At 39.5% G+C, this 16,581-nt stretch overlaps 1 protein-coding gene across 1 annotated transcript in view; it reads left to right on the top strand.

Moving 5' to 3' along the window:
- The window catches only part of Dnah8 (dynein, axonemal, heavy chain 8), a 199,122-nt gene that overhangs the window by 51,185 nt on the left and 131,356 nt on the right, over positions 1 to 16,581 (top strand). The window contains exons 23-34 of the mRNA XM_013029569.1: positions 1,596 to 1,671; positions 2,066 to 2,255; positions 5,196 to 5,392; positions 5,904 to 6,030; positions 6,705 to 6,940; positions 8,626 to 8,730; positions 8,833 to 8,946; positions 10,928 to 10,990; positions 11,499 to 11,599; positions 13,048 to 13,185; positions 13,632 to 13,872; positions 15,922 to 16,121. Coding sequence (XP_012885023.1) covers positions 1,596 to 1,671; positions 2,066 to 2,255; positions 5,196 to 5,392; positions 5,904 to 6,030; positions 6,705 to 6,940; positions 8,626 to 8,730; positions 8,833 to 8,946; positions 10,928 to 10,990; positions 11,499 to 11,599; positions 13,048 to 13,185; positions 13,632 to 13,872; positions 15,922 to 16,121 — 1,788 coding nt within the window. The remainder of the gene's footprint in view (positions 1 to 1,595; positions 1,672 to 2,065; positions 2,256 to 5,195; positions 5,393 to 5,903; positions 6,031 to 6,704; positions 6,941 to 8,625; positions 8,731 to 8,832; positions 8,947 to 10,927; positions 10,991 to 11,498; positions 11,600 to 13,047; positions 13,186 to 13,631; positions 13,873 to 15,921; positions 16,122 to 16,581) is intronic.

Below are 16,581 nucleotides of genomic sequence, written 5' to 3'. Positions count from 1 at the left end.
AAAAAAAAAAAAAAAGAATGTTCATCAAAAAGCTGTGTGGGAAAACATTGTTTAATACTACAAGAACAGAGATCAGCTGGGTGCAGTGTTTCACACATGTAATCTCAGCTATGTGAGAGGTAGAGATGGGAAGATTTCAGTTTGAAGCTAGCTTGGGTTAAGGGGAGACAAAGTTAGGGAGACCTCATCTTAATCAACAAGCATATGTGTTAGTGTGCATCTTATGATCCCAGCTATGTGGGTGGCATAGATAGAAGAAATGCAGTCCAAGACTGGCCTGGGCAAAAATATAAGCCTCTACTTGAAAAATAATGGAAACCAAAAACGGCTGGGTATTGCTAAGTAGGTAGGGAGCCTGTCTAACAAGCATGAGGCCCTGAGTTTAAATCCTACTACTGTGAGAAAAAAGAAGGAAAAGAAGGTCCAGAAACCAAACCAAAACAAAGAACAGTGATGAAATGAATAGCCATATTCTTAGCATCCAGGCCAAGATGAAGAAGACTCCCGACTAGGCCCCTGCTCACCTGAGTGTCGAGCCATCTGGCTGTCCATGACATCATTCTCTTTAAAATTTATTTATTTTTTACCAGTATAGACATACATCCATGGCATCTGGTGAGAATCACACATAACTGTCTCATCAGACACCAAATGATTTTGAGGGTCTTGTGTGGCAGGCGACCCCACCCCTGTAACATTCTTACGTACATCATATCCTGTCCGTGGTTGTGGTGTGTTTGGAAGAGTGGGTTTGTGTTGATTTACAAGTTCTACAGGACTTAAAGTGGTTTCTGGAAAGGGGCCCATGGGGATGATCCTCAAAATCCTTGCCTGTCTAAAATGTTTTTCTCTTACCTTCATGCACAAATACCAGGTCGGTCTTCTTGTATCACAATCCCTGTCTCTCACACTCACAAATGCAGGTCCATTAGTTTCCTTCCGTTGTTTCCCTACTCAGCTGAGAGTTCTGCCTCTGATCCAGTTTGCCTTTCTGAGTAGCTATTTGTATGATTATTTTGATGCTTATAGAATTTTTGCTTGATTCTTTTTATTTTTCGTGGGGAGGGATGGGGTCTGGTCTCAGGGTTCTAACTCAGGGCCTGGTGATGTTCCTTAGCTTTTTTTTTTTTTTTTTTTTGCTCAAAGCTGGTGTTCTACCACTTGAGCTACAGCTTCAGTTTCAGGTTTTGCTGGTTAACTGGAGATAAGAGTCTTTTTGGTCTTCCTTTACTCAGGCTGGCTTTGAGCCACAGTCCTCAGTTTGCTGAATAACTAGGGTTATAGGCATGAACCATCAGTGCCTGACAGAAGTGTATGTTTTTTGTTGTCAGTATCCTCCATTGTGTCATAAGGTTGAGAGCAAAGAATGTTAGAAAGTCACTACTGAGAGAACAATATTTAAATACTATGTGTGACTGATGTTTAACTTCCAAGGCTGTTAAGTTGTCATGTTTTCTTAGTTGTGTGCAATTTGTGGTTCTATTGTAAACACTCTTTTGGTTGGCATGTTGAAGAAGGATTATTGTTGGGAAGCTTGTAAGCTGTTAAATTTCAGGATAAGGTTCATCCTCAGCTGCATGTTTTTCTTGTTACAGCCCATATGGACGAAGACGGTCAGAGGACATTATTTCCTTTATAAAATCGGAAGTGCATCTTGCAATCCCTAATGTGGTAAGTATTATTAAAATGAGTGCCTTGTTGGTAATGTATTTAAAGAGTATAATATTAGGTAGAGCCCTGGCCTAGCATGAACCCTGGGTTCTATCCCTAGCACTGCAGATAAGTAAATAAAGAAAAACAAAGACTAGTGCATAGCTCATGATCTATATGATCTACTGAAACCTGGCGACAAGTAAGCACCTATCCTGCAAGTACAGTACAAATCACCTTACTGTTCTCTTAGTTCAGATCACAACAATCCCTCCTCACCCATTCATCTCCTAACTCAGCCTTCTCATGGACCAGCCCAAGGTTGGCCCGCTCACTCAGTGGAAGGGGATGGAGAGAGGTGGAGGTATAGGTCACAAGTGCTGGCAGATTATACCCTGGCTGTTTGTTTCCACAGGTGATGGTTCCTAGTCTAGATGACATTCAACAAGCCATTAACCGCATGATCCAGTTAACCCTGGAGGTCAGCAGGGGAGTGGCCCACTGGGGACAGCAGCAGTCCCGCCCAATCAAATCCGTTATTACCAGTAGCTCCCGCTCCGACGACCAGAATCACCCAAGCACAGGAAAACAGAAGAAAGAAGAAAGTAAGAGCTCTAAAACATCTGGCTTCAATCCCCAGCTTGGGGGGAGGGCGGGGTGGGGTGGTGGCTGCGGGGAAGTAGGAGGGACTAGGGAGTTAAAACACAACCTTAGAACTGTAATAGTAAATGGTTTTCATAGAGTTTCTTGGGTTTGACAGTGTATAGATTTTTGTATGTGCTGCCATATATTTTTTCATATTTTATATGTTGACTTGTTAACATTTTTAACTAAAAACACCAGTAGTCCATTCTTTTCATCTAAAACCAATATGTAGATAGTTCTTATTTTTCAGTCATAGATTTCTGTGTATGTGTGGCTTGAACTAGGACTTGAACTCAGATTTAGGTGATGTCCCATAGCTTTTGTGCTCAAGGCTAGCGCTCTACCACTTGAGCCACACCTGCATTACTGGCTTTATGGTGGTTAATTGGAGATTAGGGTCTCATGGACTTTTCCTGCCTGGTCTGGCTTTGAACCATGATTCTCAGATCTCAGACTCCTGAGTAGGTAGGATTATAGGCATGAACCATAAATACCTAGCAAGTGGTTTTGTTGTTGTTGTTTGTTTTTTCTAGGTTGTGGGGCTGAAACTCAGGGCCTGGGAGCTGTCCCTGAACTTTTCTGCTAAAGGCTAGTGCTCTACCACTTTAGGCCATAGATCCACTTTCAGTTTTCTGATGGTTAGTTGGAGAGAAGAGGCTCCTGGACTTTCTAATCCAGGCGGCTTTGAACCACAATCCTCAGATCTCAGCCACCTGAGTTCCTAAGATAATAGACATGAGCCACCAGCACCTGGCAAGTTTTTTTTTTATTTTTTTAAATCATTATAGTAACCTTGAAAGATAAAACTTCAACTTTAGCTCCAATTTTCTTTTCAGCATGATACTCGATCTGGGAAGCTTGTCTCATATTTTTGTAGCTGAATTATTAGTAACACTCCCAAACTGCTAACCAAACAAATGCTTACAATTAATGAATAGGTAAACAAATGAGGTATATCAGTATAGTGGAATTCTTCTCAGTGATTGGAACTGAGAATTGAATTGCCACGGCATGCTGTGTCATTATTTAATTAAATTAAAGGAGTAGGCATATCGTACAAGTATAAAGTATATTAACTAAATTATTTCAATATCTTTTTTTTTTGCTCTAATTTTTTTTTGCCAGTCATGGGGCTTGAACTCTGGCCCTGGGTGCTATCTTTGTGACTCTTCAGCTCAGTGCTAGTGCTCTACAACTTGAGCCACAGTGCCACTTCTAGTTTTTTGGTGATTTTTTTAGAACTAAGAGTGTCACAGACTTTCATGCTAGCTTTGAACTGTGATCCTCAGATCTCAGCCTCTTGAGTAGCTAGGATTACAGGTGTGAGCCACTGGCACCCAGCTTTTTGCTTAGATATAAAATAAAGTCATAGAGTAAGGCTTAAAGCAGACTGTGGTAAATTTGAAAGAACTAGTCAGCTTCAGCCAGTTAACTGTTCCTGTGTGGGAATGCCTCAGCTACCGGATTATACCACCTTAAAAGGAGAAACCGGGCATCTGGAATTGGATGTGAAATTTCATCATTTTCAGTTGTTATCCACTTAACAAAAGTTAAAGGTATGGCTGGGTGCCAGTGGCTCATGCCTATAATTCTAGAGACATGGAGGCTAAGATTAGGGGCATGGAGGTTCAAGTCCAACTGTGGCAGAAGTGTTCATAAGACTCCTTCTCAATTGATTTCTGGGCCCAGTGGCACACACCTGATCATCCTATCCAGGACAAGAAGCCTGACATAGGCACATGGTGATAGGAAGCAAAATACATTCTCAAATTTAACTAGCAAAAATCAGGGATGGAGGCATAACTCAGCAGGAAGAGTGCATGCTTACAAAACTCAAAACTCTGAGTTCTAGTGCCAATGGTTAATGATTGTTCAGTCTTTATTCCATTGTGAATTCTCTCATATGGACCAAACAAAAGTATCTGTGTGATCTCTGTTTAATGAGACAAGAGTTTTCAGTCAACACAGTGACACGAGCAGATTTGTGTTTTGGCCAAAGCTTTTGTAGTAGTGGTGTAGTTATTGCCTGATCTCTGTGTGCCAGACGCTGAGTAGAAGACAGCCATGGGATGTCTCATGTCCCTTGGAGGTAAGCCATGACAACTAGAGGTCATTTGGGTGATAGATGTGATCTTTTTCCATTGACTGTCTATACTGTTCCAGAGGACCCCGTTTCAACTCTTTTAACCTTTCATTAAGGGACTTTATAAAACTCAGGGGCTTTAACCAGTGCCTCATAGGTCTTCCTTTCTTACAACCCATTTTCTCCTGATGAGAGAAAGCCAGACCTCAAAATCTTAACTCAATATTTTCTTTTTTTTTTTCATTTTCCAAATCTTTATTTTTTTTAAAGATTATATATTATTTTAATCTAAAATTTCAGAAATGAGGAGATAGACACTTAAGGGACCATTTGAGATACATAAAAATTGGGTAGAAATGGAACAGTTTTCTAAGTCATTTCTACGCAGAATGCTTTCAACATGTATTTATACCAATATACCACCTTTCAATAAATGAAAACTAATGAAAATGCATTAATATATACAAAAAGAGAACATACCCACTAAACATTACTCTAATTTGTTCTTCAGTCCCATAGTTCAATAAACATGAAATTCCAGAAAGAATATCAGAGAAATACTACAAATAAAAATATTCATAATAGTTTTTGATAAATAATACATTAATTCATGTAAATGAGTATAAGAATCATGTAGCTGTGTTTTATGCTTAACTCAATATTTTCTTATGTGAAGTCGGCAGCTTCTAACTCTTAATTATTTGGAGGGAGTGCCTTTAAGAAAACCCATTAAATAGGAACAGTATGGCTATGGATATTGATGACATTTAAAGCTAAGTATAGACATTATATGTGGTGTGCGAACATCTGTCTTCAGGATCTTTTGAGGAAGTTATTCCTGCAAGAAAGCTGAAGAACTTTTACCCCGGGGTGGCAGAGCACAAGGATATTTCCAAGTTGGTCCTTCTCCTTTCCTCCTCCGTGAATTCTCTAAGAAAGGCGGCCAACGAAGCCCTGCAGGACTTTCAAAAGTACAAGAGTCTCTGGACGGAGGACCGAGATGTGAAAGTGAAGGTATCCCTCCACCACGTGTCATGTCCTTTAGATTTCAGTTGTTTGTGTCTAACTCTTGGGTGGGGGGAAATCATGAAGATTTCAGGGAGAATGACAGGAACTCATAAACAGGCTACAGATCCATGGGTGCCAAGCACTACATGCATGTATGGACAGTCTCAATGATTATGGGCTCTGCCAATTTTCATGTAATTCCCTGAAACATCAGGTACAGTCCTGTTCAGAGGCCAGGGTCTACCACACGTCTACAGACCCAGCTGTACTTCTGTTTAGTTGAGAAGCTTTAGAACTCTTCCAGTAAACTGGAAGATCTCCTGTCCAGCCTTTCATCTTCTCCCAAGATTTTTGGGATATCCATTGGCCCATGGTACATCAAAGGAAAAAGTATGTAAGAAAGTACAAATTTCTTCATTAAACTATTATAAGTGTGTAATAGGTTAAAAGTCTTTATACTTAAGCTTAAGAGTATAATAATGAATAAGAAAAAATACGAATTGTTGCCTTACTATAGGAGTTTTTGGCCAACAACCCTTCCCTGACTGAGATCAGATCTGAGATTCTCCACTATGCTACTTTTGAACAGGAGATTGATGAGTTGAAGCCCATCATTATTGTAGGGGCTCTTGAATTGCACACAGGTAACTAAAAAATATTTATTATGTAACGTATCTATATTTTCACCTGAAATGGTATTTTATTCATTTTATTTTTCTGTGACAGCTGGGGATTGAACTCAGGGGCTTTAACTTAGCACCTTGCACTCTCATTTGGCTTTCTTGATTATGATTCTTGCTCTACCAACGTGAGCCATGCCTTCAGTCTGGCATTTTGCTGGTAAATTGGAGATGGAGTCTCATCATTTTCTGTGTCTCATTTTCTGACTTTGAACTGAGATCCTCTGGATCTCAGCATCCTAAGTAGGAAAATAACAAGAAAATTAGGGCTGAGGTTTGACAGGGGAAGCCATAAATTTCACTCCATTGAAAGAAGTTTCTTTGAGGATAATAGGGGGCTGTTAATGAAATGACCAAGTTTGGAGCAGCGACTTCATCTCACACATCTCACCTGTAGGCTGTAGTGTCTCTTGAGTATGGATGAACATACCATGAAGAGAGGAGATGCGTTTTCAACATGTGGCAAGCATATAGTACATCCAGTCAGAGCAGCCACGTTTCAGGTGCTCAGTAGCCATGCGTGATTGATGAGCACTGAATCCCACAATCTGTTTGTGTCTGATTCTCAGATTACATGTACAGTGAATTTCTCTAGAATGCTGACTGTATGCTATTTTAATCTTTCTTGTCTTCATCAGAGCCCATGAAGTTAGCTTTATCAATTGAGGCGAAGGCCTGGAAGATGTTGCTCTGTCGATATTTGAATGAAGAATACAAAAAGAAAATGTTAGACATGATAGCATTTATCAATGAATACTTGAAAAAGTTGTCCAGACCCATCCGTGATTTAGATGATGTCAGATTTGCAATGGAAGCCTTGGCCTGTATTCGTGATAATGAAATCCAGATGGACATGACTTTGGGGCCAATTGAAGTAAGATTCTTTCCTTAGGTTAAAAAAAATACTGAAAAGTGATGCTGTTTGCATATTTTTAAATCTGTTATATGGTAAATCTACTTTCTGATATTGGGAGAATTTTATAAGTTGTTTCGAGTTAACAATATAGAGAGCATTTTAGGGATCTTGTACAGGCCTAGGTAGTGTTGAGTTTTTGATGGGAACACTATTGTTTCACAGAGAAGACAGATTGCATCCTCTCTTGGAATTCCTGATATGTTAGGCAAGTCTTTGTTTTCTGTAGAAACCACATGTAACCACAGACAAGCCATGGGCATTCCAAAGGCAGTAGAGCCTCGCCAGCCAGAAATTGCTGGAGTCGAAATCAGCAAAAGACAATGTTAGTGGAAGGTGGGGTATTCGTTTCCTATTGCAGCAATAACAAGTTAACGAGAACGTAAATTTGAAATGGCTTAGTACGTGTTTAAAGTTTTTAAAACAACACAAACTTACTTTCTAGTCCTAGCCATCAGAAGGGAATAATGGGTCTTTTTTTTTTTAATAATGGGTCTTATAGGGCTAAAATCGATCAAGATTTCAGCAGGACTGTGTTATTTTTGGAGCTTTAGGGGAGAATCCATTCCTAGTCTTTCTCTAGCTTGTATAGGCTGCCCACATTCCTTGTCATGGCCTACTACCAGCAATGGTCTCATTCCTACCCCTCCTTCTGTCATTAGCTCTTCTCTGACCAACTATTCTGTCTCCCTTTTCCTTTATAAAGAACTTTGTGATTAGATTAAACCCACCTGTGTACTCTGGCATACTTCTCCACTGAAATCTCCTTAATTGAGTTAGAGTTTCAATGTCCCTTTTTGTCATATAGCATATTCATAGGCTTTGGGGAACCCAGACTATTGACAACATTGGAGAAGCCTTTATTTTGTTTGTCACAAGTATTTTCTGACTCATGATGAAAATAAAAACCAGGCTCCTCATTTTATGATTATTTCTTAAGTTTTACCTGCAGTATTTGGGAGTTGACACTTCCCCTTCCTCTCCTTGATACCCAGTGCTGAGAGCTATTTTATGCTTTCTTCAACACATTTAGAGTTTATACTCTGATAGCTGATGGATTTCATACTTTTAAGATAAAGTCTTAAAGTTTTTGGAGTTTTGGATGTGATCATCCCTTCCTCAAGATGTAATAAATTATTTTATCTTTCCCCTGAATATGGAAGCTTAATGCTTTGGTGTACCTTAGTTTGGTAAATTCAGTTGCCAGCCATTCCTTGAACCATTCAAGATTCTTTGCTTCAGACTATCGTGCCCATCATCATTTCATTCCACTCCTTATATGGCCAACTCCAGTTTAATACAGTATGAGAAATTATTCTGCATGGCATTGGCACAAGAACAAAGAGAGAGAGAGACTGAAAATTACTCTAAGAGTATTTTTCTAAGGTAATATTTCTTCATGCAATCTGCTTATACCTCCACCAGAATCACCTAGGTGCTTGTCCAATGCAGATTTCTAAGCCTAACTTCTGTAGACAATACGTGGAAGTCAGTAAAATGCCAAAGATACTTTCTCTGTAGCTTTACTTTTGGAAACCATTCTTGTAGAATCTGCTGTGTTTGAAGACAGAACCTGCCTAGAAAGCATGTGAGTCCTTTGGCAGTTGCTTCCCAGGATATTTCTGAACTCCATCTCCTCTTTATAGGAAGCCTATGGTATTTTAAACAGATTCGAAGTTGAAGTAACCAAAGAAGAATCTGAAGCGGTTGATACCTTGAGATACTCATTCAACAAACTGCAGAGCAAAGCTGTAAGTATTTTTTTTGTTAAGTAACTATTTCTAGAAAGATTTATTCCATACATTTTGACAATTTAATTGTCATTGATGACATACAATCCATGTATATTCCAGGTTTCTGTACAAGATGAACTAGTTCAAGTGCAGCCAAAGTTTAAGAGCAATCTCCTTGAGGCTGTTGAAGTTTTTCGCGAGGATGTCACAAACTTTGCAGAAGCCTATGAGACGGTAATTGACATGTTAGCACACTAGGTGGTACAAGGTCCTGTGACAGTTCATATGAAATGAATAGTAAACCTGGAGACACACATTGTCTGTAAGCAGCCTATTGTATTTGCCTCATCAGCAAGGACGGCTGTTCCTTTAAGCAGTAGTGGAAGAAAGCAGATGTGATTGATAAAGGAGCAACAACTTCTGAGCTTGGGTAGGAAATGAACTGTCTGGTTTTAACCTGTCTCAGAGCCAGAATTCTCAAAGGGTTTCTGGTGGAGAATATAATAGATTTGTTCAAAAGGTACACAAAACACACCTAGTACTTAGGCTAACATGCAACTCATTTTTCATTGTCACTGACTCTTAAGAGAACCAAAAGGATTTTTGAAAATGAATAATATACATCATGCTGGATTAGTGCTACAAACTTCCTATATATATATATATATATATATATATATACACACACATAAGTGCACATGTATGTGTTTGTATATTTTACAGATATATGTATATATATATATCTATATATCTTATACATGTATACATTTTTTTGAGACAGGGTCTTGCTATAGCCCACACTGTCTTGAACTCACGATTCTCCTGCCTCACCCTCCCAGAGAGTCAGTACACATGACTAACAGGTTATTTTTAATTTTTTAACTGGTATTAAACTTATCTCTTTTGCTTGAATTAACTAATATTGGTTTGCCCTTTTAATTTATTGTTGAAGTTAAAATGGAGTTGATGGGGTTGGGAAGGTGGCTCAGTGGTAGAGCGCTTGCCTTGCATGCATGAGGCCCTGGGTTTGATTCCCCAGTACCACATGAGCAAAAAGGAAAAAAGCCAGAAGTGGTGCTGTGGCTCAAGTGGTAGAGTACAAGTGGTACAGCGCCCAGGTCCAGAGTTCAGGCCCATGACCAGACCCCCCCCCCAAAAAAAAAATGGAGTTGAGATTTAAAGAAACCCTGAGCAGACAGAGCAGTTTGGGCACCAGAAAATGACATGAAACTTGCTCGATTCGCAAACAAAAGCAAAACTTAACCCAAGTTGTTTATAAATGTCTTTTCCTTATTAGAAAAAGCTGAACTTAATTGAAACAAATGAGAAACAGCAGACAACCTGGCAATTAGAATACCTGGGGCTTTTCAGCAGGACGAGTAGAGAAGGCAGAGCAATAACTGTGACCAGCCACATGTTTTCTCTGTTTTGTTCCATGTGTATCTCATAAAACCCATTCCTTACAGCAGTGGATGGAGCCCTGAGCCACTTCTGGTTTGGATCAGTCTGATTCTTGAATCACTGTGTACTCAAACTCTTCCATATGTTATCATGCCTCAGTTTACCTTTTACACATGATGTGATCATCTTCATGATTGTACAGCACTTGTTAAGATCATTAATACTCGTCATTTCCTACTGGGAACAGTCTTTGTTCTTTTGATTTGTTACTGTGTAGGATGTTCTTTCATTTCTTTGTTTTGGGGGGTGGTTATTTTTGGGGGGATTGCTGTGCAAATGTGTTTGTACCATGAGAGACTGACTGCTGCTTCCACATACCCAACTTAATGTGTGTCTCTGTTTTCATCCTGGCCTGAACAATTAGCACAAACAGGCCATTTTCATTATTTTAATCACAGCCACGGCATCATCCTTCATAATCCTGAGCAAAATTCAGCGTGGTTTAGGCACAGTCTTTATTAGCTGTGTCAGGTCCTTTAAAAATGAATGGAGGCTGGAATGATGGAAATAGTTCAAGGTGATTGTGGTCATGGTTGCCCGGCTCTGAAAATAGTAAAAGCCACTGAATTGTGCACTTTAAGTGGGTAGATTGTAGAGCATGTAAATTAGATCTCAGTAGAGCTGTTACAGGAAATAAATGAGAGTGCAGAATTTTACCATTTAAATGAAAAAAATGTGTATCTAACAGGAAATACTAGATATTGATAATAAGTATGATTCAGAATGAAAATGGAGATTATATTTTTCCTTACAGGAAGGACCTATGGTTCCAAACATACCACCCCAAGAAGCCAGCAACAGGCTACAGATATTTCAGGTAAAAACCCCACTTTTTTTGTTGGTTACATTGATGTACATACAGCCTTTTGAAGTATAGTCTTCTAGAGTCTACTTAATTAAGAAGTAATTTCGTTTAGTGTGGTAGTGCACTACTATAATGAATCCCAGATAACTGAGAAGCAGGGAGAGAGGGAAGATTGTGAGTTTGAGGCCAGTGTGGGCAAAGTTATCAAGATCCTATCTCAAAAACAGAAATCAAACAAAAAGGACTGAGGTGTAGCTTAACAGCTGTGCATCTAGTATGAAAGAGGCCCTGGGTTCAATTCCCAGTACCACAAAAGAGAAAAAAAAGAATTTTATATAAAAAACAATTTTATATAAAACAAATAATTTTAGAATATGTGAAAGTAAGCTTTCCTAAGTGCTTAACTTCCCTATGCTATATAGGTAGGTATACATATAAATTTGCTAAATAAACTGCAACTTTTATTATGATGAATTCTACTTTAATGGGATCTGACACAATTTAAAAATCTTTGTTGCAGGCCAACTTTGATGATCTCTGGAGGAAATTTGTTACCTATTCATCTGGTGAACAGCTATTTGGATTGCCCGTAACCGACTATGAGGTTTTACACAAAACTAGGTAAGTTTACAAAATGCCCAAAGAGTTGCCTGTAGAGAATTACTGTTGCAGTAGAAGATTCTGGTCATTGTCAAATCCTTCTCTCATGCAGGAAAGCACAAAGTTAGAGACTTCTAACTATTCTCCTTACTCCTGCCACTTTAGACACTGACTTTATATATAAAAGGAAGCTTCTAGGGAAGTAGAAAATACTCTGCAAAAACTCTGGATATTTATGATCAAAAGTTAACTTGTAGCCAAACACCAGTGGCCCATGCCTATAATCCATTTTTAAAAACAGCTACTCAGGATGCTGAGATCTGAGGAACATGTTTCAAAGCTAGCCCAGGCAGGAAAAGTTCAAGAGACTCTTATCTCCAATTAACCACCAAAAAGCTGGAAATGGAGATGTGGTTCAAGTGATAAGAGTGCTAGCTATGAGCAAAAAAGCTCAGGGACAGCAGCAGGTCCTGAGTTCAAGCAGCAGGATGGCATACACATAAAAAGTTAGCTTGTACTTTACATTTTCTTTCACTAGTTTTGAATATGTCACAGATGGCTGCACTATTTTATCATATATACATGTATTACCTACTTCTGGTCCTTGTTCATGTGTGAAATGTACCAAACAAACCTTGCTTAAACAATTGTAAATAATAAAAACACAGGGTTACTTGTCTATCTCAGAAAATTCTTATTACACAATTTTGCCCAATGGGGCCATTGGTTCTCCTGATATATATGTATTCAAATCTCTTGTATACTTATACAGTTGAATAAAACTCACCTAGGCAATGATCTGGAGACTCATATAGGATCTTCAGTGTGAGGTGCAGCATTCTGCCTCTTTGCTATCGGCTACTGAGGAAAGAGATTCTTTTATCCATTTTCTTCTCTGCTGTGTTAGGAAGAAAATGAAAATTTCAGCTGTAATAAGTGGAACATTATAGACATGTCTCCAAATTTCTGTCCTGGTGCTTTTCTTGAGAGATGATATATTGCTTCCAGAAACACAGGAAGCAACTGGAAAGAGGATTTTTGTACTGTGTATTAGCCTTTAGGAGATGGTTTTCCTTCTTTTTTATTATTCTCGTCATACGTGGCTCAGGTGGGAATATCCAGTGGGGATAATGGAATCAAGAATCAGAAAAATACAATAATTCAGAGTATAGTACATTTGTCTTAGATTTATAAGAAGATCTAGTTCTTTCCTTTTCAGAAGGAAAGAGGGAGTTACAGTATGATTGATATCGAGTTATAGTACCATTTGGAGTGTTAAGGAACTTGATCTTATTGGTAGAGTTTTAACAGAGTCTTCAACTTCATATGAGAAGCCATGGTCTTATGACTAGGAGACACAATACACATAATTGTGAGATACTGATTGAATGTATGTGTCCTGTCCTCTCTACTAGTGGAATACATTTTTAAAAACAGACTTGTGATGACTTAATTGTTTTATTCTCCAGGAAAGAACTGAATTTGCTGCAGAAACTGTATGGCCTTTATGACACTGTCATGGGCAGTATTAGCGGGTACTATGAAATTCTCTGGGGTGATGTAGATATTGAGAAAATCAATGCAGAATTACTAGAATTTCAGAACAGGTGAGTTTCCACTGTGTTAATTTGTCTTTTTATACTGCTTATCTTTTTTTTTTTTTTAGTATCCTATTGGTTTTTCACAAGGTAATACTGATATAATATTCTACATATTATATAGAAATAGATTCCCTACCATCTTTTTTTTGTCAGTCCTGGGACTTGAACTCAAGGCCTAGGCACTGTCCCTGAGCTTTTGCTCAAGGCTAGCACTCTTATCACTTGAACCACAGCACTACTTCCATTTTTTTGTGTTTTTTTTTTTTTTTTAGTAGTTTATTGGAGATAAGAGACAGATTTTCCTGCCTGGGTTGGCTTTGAATCATGATCCTCAAATCTTAGCCCTCTGAGTTGCTAGGATTACAGGTGTGAGCGACTGATACTCAGCTTCCTACTACCACCTTTAACAACATGCAAAGATAATGAGGTTTTTTTCTCTTTCTCTCTGAAAGATGTCGTAAACTTCCTAAGGGGCTTAAAGATTGGCAAGCTTTTTTGGATCTAAAGAAAAGAATTGATGACTTCAGTGAGTCTTGTCCGCTATTAGAAATGATGACCAATAAGGCAATGAAACAGAGGCACTGGGATCGAATCTCTGAGTTAACTGGAACCCCATTCGATGTGGAATCGGATTCTTTTTGCCTTAGAAATATCATGGAAGCTCCACTCCTTAAAAACAAGGATGATATCGAGGTGTGCAGGTGGATGGGGTCTATCAATGGTTCATCCAGACTATCACTTTTGTCTTTTCTGAGTAATGTACAAATCAACGATTTGTATTTTTCCCTCAGTGTGACTTAGCTTTCCTTGCTTAATGGTCTTATAGTTTCCTCTCCTACTGCCCACCTCTCCCTCAGCCCCAGGCCAAGAACCTACTGTAGTAGCGGTAGTATCTCCCTGTTGTGCTTTGATAGATGGATCTCGACTCTGGGTGGTGTGGTCAAGATACTGGCATCACAGCATCTTCTCATCACATAGCTAGATGGCACCTGGAAACCTCGGCCCTGCAGCTCCTCTTAGGCCAGGTCTAGTTGCCTATTTTACAGGAACCAGAGACCTGGTCCCCACTGGCCATTGTCCATACACCTGAGCTTCTGTGCTACCCTGTGGTTTGCATCTTTCTCACTTCTCACGGCCTTTATTTTTAATGTGCCTTTGTGCGCGCGCGCGTGCTTGTGCGTGCATATAAAGTTTACACACCTGTGATCCCATCTATTTGGGACACAAAGGTAGGAGGATGGAGGTTGTCTCCAATTGGTTCCCTTCCCTTCCCTCTCTCTTCCCCCCCAAGGAAAAGCCAAAAGTGGTAGAACATAAGCCAGGCACTGGTGGCTCACACCTGTAATTCTAGCTACTCAGGGGACTGAGATTAAGGATTGTGGTTCAAAGCCAAGTCAGGCAAAAAAATCTGTGAGACTCTTTATCTCCAATTAACCACCAAAAAGCCAGAATTGGAGCTATGGCTCAAGTGGTAAAGTGCCAGCTTTGAGCAAGAGAGTTTAGGGACCTGAGTTCAAGCTCCAGGACCAGCATAATAAAAACAAAACAAAAAAGCCCAGTAAGGATGCAAGGTTATGAGTTCAAGCTCCAGTGCTGGTATAAAACAAAACAAATTTTAAGTAATTCTAGGGGTCAGTGATCAGCACTTGGTACCCTGAAAAGCATCCTGTTGGTCCACACACAAGCCCTACTGTTAGCCCACTGGATTCCATAAGTGACTGGGTTCCCTGCCACTGCAGGAAGTATTTTCCTTCACTTTCCCTGGCCATCTTCTGCTGGACTCCTACCTGCTCGCCACGAGACCTTTCCTACACAGAGCAGCGGCGAATCGGCGCATCATCTCTCCTCCCTCCCCACTCACACAGGGCACAGCGCACGACATCACTGCACACTAATTTGTACTATATTTAATTGTGGAAATTCCTTGTAAATCCTTTCCTTCTCTGTGATTCTATGACGTTTGTATGAAGTCAGTTGAGGTATGATAGGGAAAATACATTATTACCTTTATTTTCCTTTATGACACTTTTATATCAAGGATTATATATAAAAAACCCTCCACAAAACTGTGGGGAAACCCATGAGAAAAAAGTAGTGTTAACTTGTGAACAAATAAGGTATTGTATTAAGGCCAGAACAGGCAAGAATATGGTAATGCCTTGCAAACATTCAGTACTATCCGTCTTGATCAATGTCATTCCTTTCATCTATGTTTGTAAAACATTCCAGTTAGAGCTGGGCCACATGTATAATCCTAGCTACTCAGGAGGCTGAGGTCTGAGGATCACAGTTCAAAGCCAGCCCAGGCAGGAAAGTCTGTGAGACTCTTTACTAAACCACTAAGAAAACCGGAAGTGATGTTGTGGCTCAAGGAGTGGAGTGCTCGCCTTGAGCTGAAGAGCTGAGGGACAGCGCCTAGGCCCAAAGTTCAAGCCCCATGACTGACCAAAAAACCCCAAAACCCTCCAGTTAGAAACATAATAATAATGAAAAGACAGGTTCCCTTGCCTCCTGTGTTACAAGAAAATAATGAGTAGTTAGTGCGTCCCATGGGTCTGGACTGAACCTGCAACACAGGGGATTCTTCACTCAGTCACAAAACCACTCACTTAACCGGGTGACTTCTGGATCCCTTCCAAGTACACATTCTGCGATTTCATGATACACTTAATTGATTTTATGATACACTTAATTATATGTAGTTAGGAACATCCTGACATGTTCTTTGATCTTTCTCTGAAGGATATTTGCATATCTGCCAGTAAGGAAAAGGATATTGAAGCCAAGCTGAGTCTAGTGGTTGATAATTGGACCAATCAGAACCTGAGTTTTGCAACATTTAAAGGGAAGGGAGAACTCCTGCTCAAAGGAACTGAATCGGGAGAAATTATCACTTTGATGGAGGATAGCTTAATGGTCTTAGGCTCCTTGCTAAGCAACAGGTAATTTTTTTAAACTTGGGGGAGAGGTTTCGATTTTATATTTATGATTATAAAATACTAGCAAAAGCCCAGCTTTTCATTAAGAGTCTGCCCTACACGGCTGGTTCTTGTCTGTTGTAGATGAAGTGCCTGTTTTCTCTAAAAATCATGACTCTACCTCTTGTTTAACGGCACTCATCTCACCTTCCGTATTTTTCCGGAGTGTGCCCTCATAATTATCCCCGCCCCCCAAGTTGATAACTTATCCTCTGAACATTGTAGTTCCCCACAGAGGCAACCACTTCATTTTATCTTCTTTCTCTTTTGTTCCTCCAATTTGTCACCATTTCTCTCGTTGGCTAACACTGTTCAAGAAGTCATCCAATGCAATCCATTCTCAAAGGAAAGATTTACATTTTTTTCTAAGGGTGAAAAGCGGCTACTTCTGTTTTGGCTCCACGGTGTCTTGAACGAGGCTACA

Source organism: Dipodomys ordii, unplaced genomic scaffold (assembly GCF_000151885.1).
Source record: "Dipodomys ordii isolate 6190 unplaced genomic scaffold, Dord_2.0 Scaffold120, whole genome shotgun sequence".
Lineage (NCBI taxonomy): Eukaryota > Metazoa > Chordata > Mammalia > Rodentia > Heteromyidae > Dipodomys > Dipodomys ordii.
The sequence above is the reverse complement of the archived record's forward strand: the minus strand, read 5'-3'. Positions and strand labels throughout refer to the sequence as shown.